At 55.6% G+C, this 2,536-nt stretch overlaps 1 protein-coding gene across 2 annotated transcripts in view; it reads left to right on the plus strand.

Annotated features, from left to right (window-relative positions):
* Positions 1-1,263: 1,263 nt before the first annotated feature.
* Rnaset2 (ribonuclease T2) overlaps positions 1,264-2,536 on the plus strand; it is a 19,424-nt gene continuing 18,151 nt past the window's right edge. The window contains exon 1 of one of the 2 annotated variants that reach the window (XM_021149270.2): positions 1,264-1,283. Coding sequence is in view for 1 of the 2 variants with exons in the window: in XM_021149271.1 (XP_021004930.1) it covers positions 1,660-1,760 (101 nt within the window). In the remaining variant the exon portion in view is untranslated. Of the gene's footprint in view, positions 1,284-1,557; positions 1,761-2,536 lie in introns of those variants that run through there. The other variant, XM_021149271.1, reaches the window with a different exon arrangement.

A 2,536-nucleotide genomic window follows, 5' to 3' on the forward strand; every position in this document is an offset into this window, starting at 1 on the left:
ACCTGTGCTGAGGATAAAGGAAGTAACTGGTGGCTCCTTCCAACTGATGGCAAATATTACAAAACCAAGCCCCTGACTCTTCGGGATCTGGGAAATGGCTTATTGCAAGAGCTGTCTTTTCCCCATGTTACCTAAATAAAAGTCCCGATGTCCCTGTCAATTCTACTCCTCACCAAGTCCATCTCCAACCCATGCAATAGAACACTCATGACCCAAGTCATGCTAAGCTGTTCTCTCCCTGGCTGAGGGGCTGGGGTTCATCCTCTTTAAGAAGAAGCCGGTCCTTGGTACAGCTCTAAAATTACACTCCAACAATATGTTCGGAGCCTGGAGACTCATGTGAACTATTCCAACTACAGCACCCTCCCATGAATGTGGTAGTTCTCAGCCATTCCCCTGCAATTACCCTTCTTAATAACACCTGGCCTTAGAAAGTCCAGGTTTGGCTTTTCTTTGGCAGGAGCAAAGCAAGGCTTCTCGGGTGTTTAAATAGACATGACTGAGGTTGAAGTAGAATTTGGGGTAGTTTGCTTGGTTTTTAGGTTGGTTTGTGATTTTATGTTGGGTCACATCATAGCTATACTTGGCTGTGTGCTGCCTAGAGATGTAGAATTGGACACTCCGGGCAAAGCAGACTTAAATGGTTAGCCCTCTCAATCCAGTCCGCAGCTGGGCTCCTACAGTGGCAACGGGGGGGGGGGGGGGCAAGTGGCATGGGCCTCACTCAGGCTGGAGGGAATGGCAGATAGTAATCTCGACCATGAGATCTTTACTTACTGTGAACCATGGTGTTATTCCCACGAGGTCCAGGCCTGGAGGAGAGTTTCACAGGACTAAGTGCTACTGCACAGGGACCCCTGTGTTCCCCTCATTGTGGACCAGGTGTGCTGGAGGCTGGAAAGCAAGGGAGTCTCAGGCGCCTGGAGGGAGGGGCTGCGTGAGGAGGGGACATGGATTTGGCTTAGCAAGAGGAGCTGAAATCTAGTAAGTGGTCTAGGGTGTGTGGGATGTGAGGGGCGAGAGATTCCTCAGGTGGGCCTGGGCGTGATCAATCAGGTGGTCTTGGGGGTCAGATGGGCTGGGCATGGGGACAAGAGGTGGGTCAGATGGGCTGGGTGTGGGAGCATGAGGAGGGTCAGGTGGGTCGGGCGTGGAGTCGAGGTGGGTCAGGGCGTGGGAGCATGTCCCCTTATTGGGAGGCGTTACAGCGTGGGGGGCGTGTCCGTCAGGTGGGTCGGAGCCTTAGGGCGTCTGGAGCCGGAGCGTGGGAGCGTGTCTGCCAGGTCCGAAGCAGTTGAGGGACTGATCCCTTCGGAAGGCCAAGGCGTCGGGAGGCCAAAGCAATGGGGTCAAGTCAGTTTGGTGCCAGGAACTGAGGCGTCGGTACCTGGAGCGTGGGGACTTCCTGGGCCAGGGCGTTGGGGGCGCAGTGTGAGGGGCGTGCCCGCCGGAACTGGAGCCTGGGGACTGCTGGGCTGGGGCATGGGGGCGTGTCCGTGCGCGGCTGTGGGCGTGACTGTGGGCGTGGCTTAGGGGTTTACCCTGTTGTGCGCCGCTGGCTGGCGGAAGCCTGCGCTGAGCAGTCGGTGGAGGTCGGTCCGCCTGCGGAGCCGGCGTGCGCAAAGGCCGCTGGGAGCCTGCAGAGCCCAGGGCAGTGCGATGGCGCCGGCGGAGGCTCGCGGCGCACTCCCGGGCTGGATCTCCGTGCTGGGCTGGGGTCTGGCGCTGTGCTGTCTGTGCGGGGCGGGCCCACTGTGGAGGTGAGCGCCGGCAGGGCTGGCGGCTGGTTTCTAGACGAAGGATGCCCTACTTTCTCTGTTAAAGTTTTCTATCTATCCCCTGAGGTCCCTGCGTTGTCGCGCGCCCCTTGGTTCTCTCTGGAACAGGAACAACGGGATAGATACCTCTGGTAATCTCTGCTCCAGTTCTTCTTCATTAATCACTAAACACTTTATGGGTTTTTTCTCACCTCTGTGTATCAGTCGATTAGTAAGCTTTGGTGCTTACACCACTGGAGCGGAAATGGTGGGGCATAACTCTCCAGGAGAACTTTGTTCCCAGAGAGTAACTGAAAACCAGTGGCATTTGCTTGCTTTCATATTTATTTACAGTCACTGGGGCATGACATGTGCGTGTGCCTGCGTGCGTGTGTGTGTATGTATGTGTGTGTTGCGGGGGTAGTGGTGCAAAGGCTAGTCCCTGTCCAGGAGTGGGAGCCCAGGCACAGGCTTGCTCACATACAACATAGTTGATACCAGGAAGAACAGCGGACACAGAAAGTACTTGGAGCAGTGAGTGTTAGCTAAGGCTGTGGTGCACAGTTCTCCTATAACAAGCTTAATGTATGCAGCTGACGCAATGGTTAGGCATGATTTAAGCCCTAAGGCCAGGTGAATCCCGTGCTTTGGGTGGGTCTTTGGCTTCTCTGTGACTCTTGAACATTGGAGTAGGTGAAGCTTTTGATCTCTCTCTCTCTCTCTCTCTCTCTCTCTCTCCTTTCCCTCTCTCTCCCTCCCCTCCTCCTCCCCTCCTCCTC

Source organism: Mus caroli, chromosome 17 (assembly GCF_900094665.2).
Source record: "Mus caroli chromosome 17, CAROLI_EIJ_v1.1, whole genome shotgun sequence".
Classification (NCBI taxonomy): domain Eukaryota; kingdom Metazoa; phylum Chordata; class Mammalia; order Rodentia; family Muridae; genus Mus; species Mus caroli.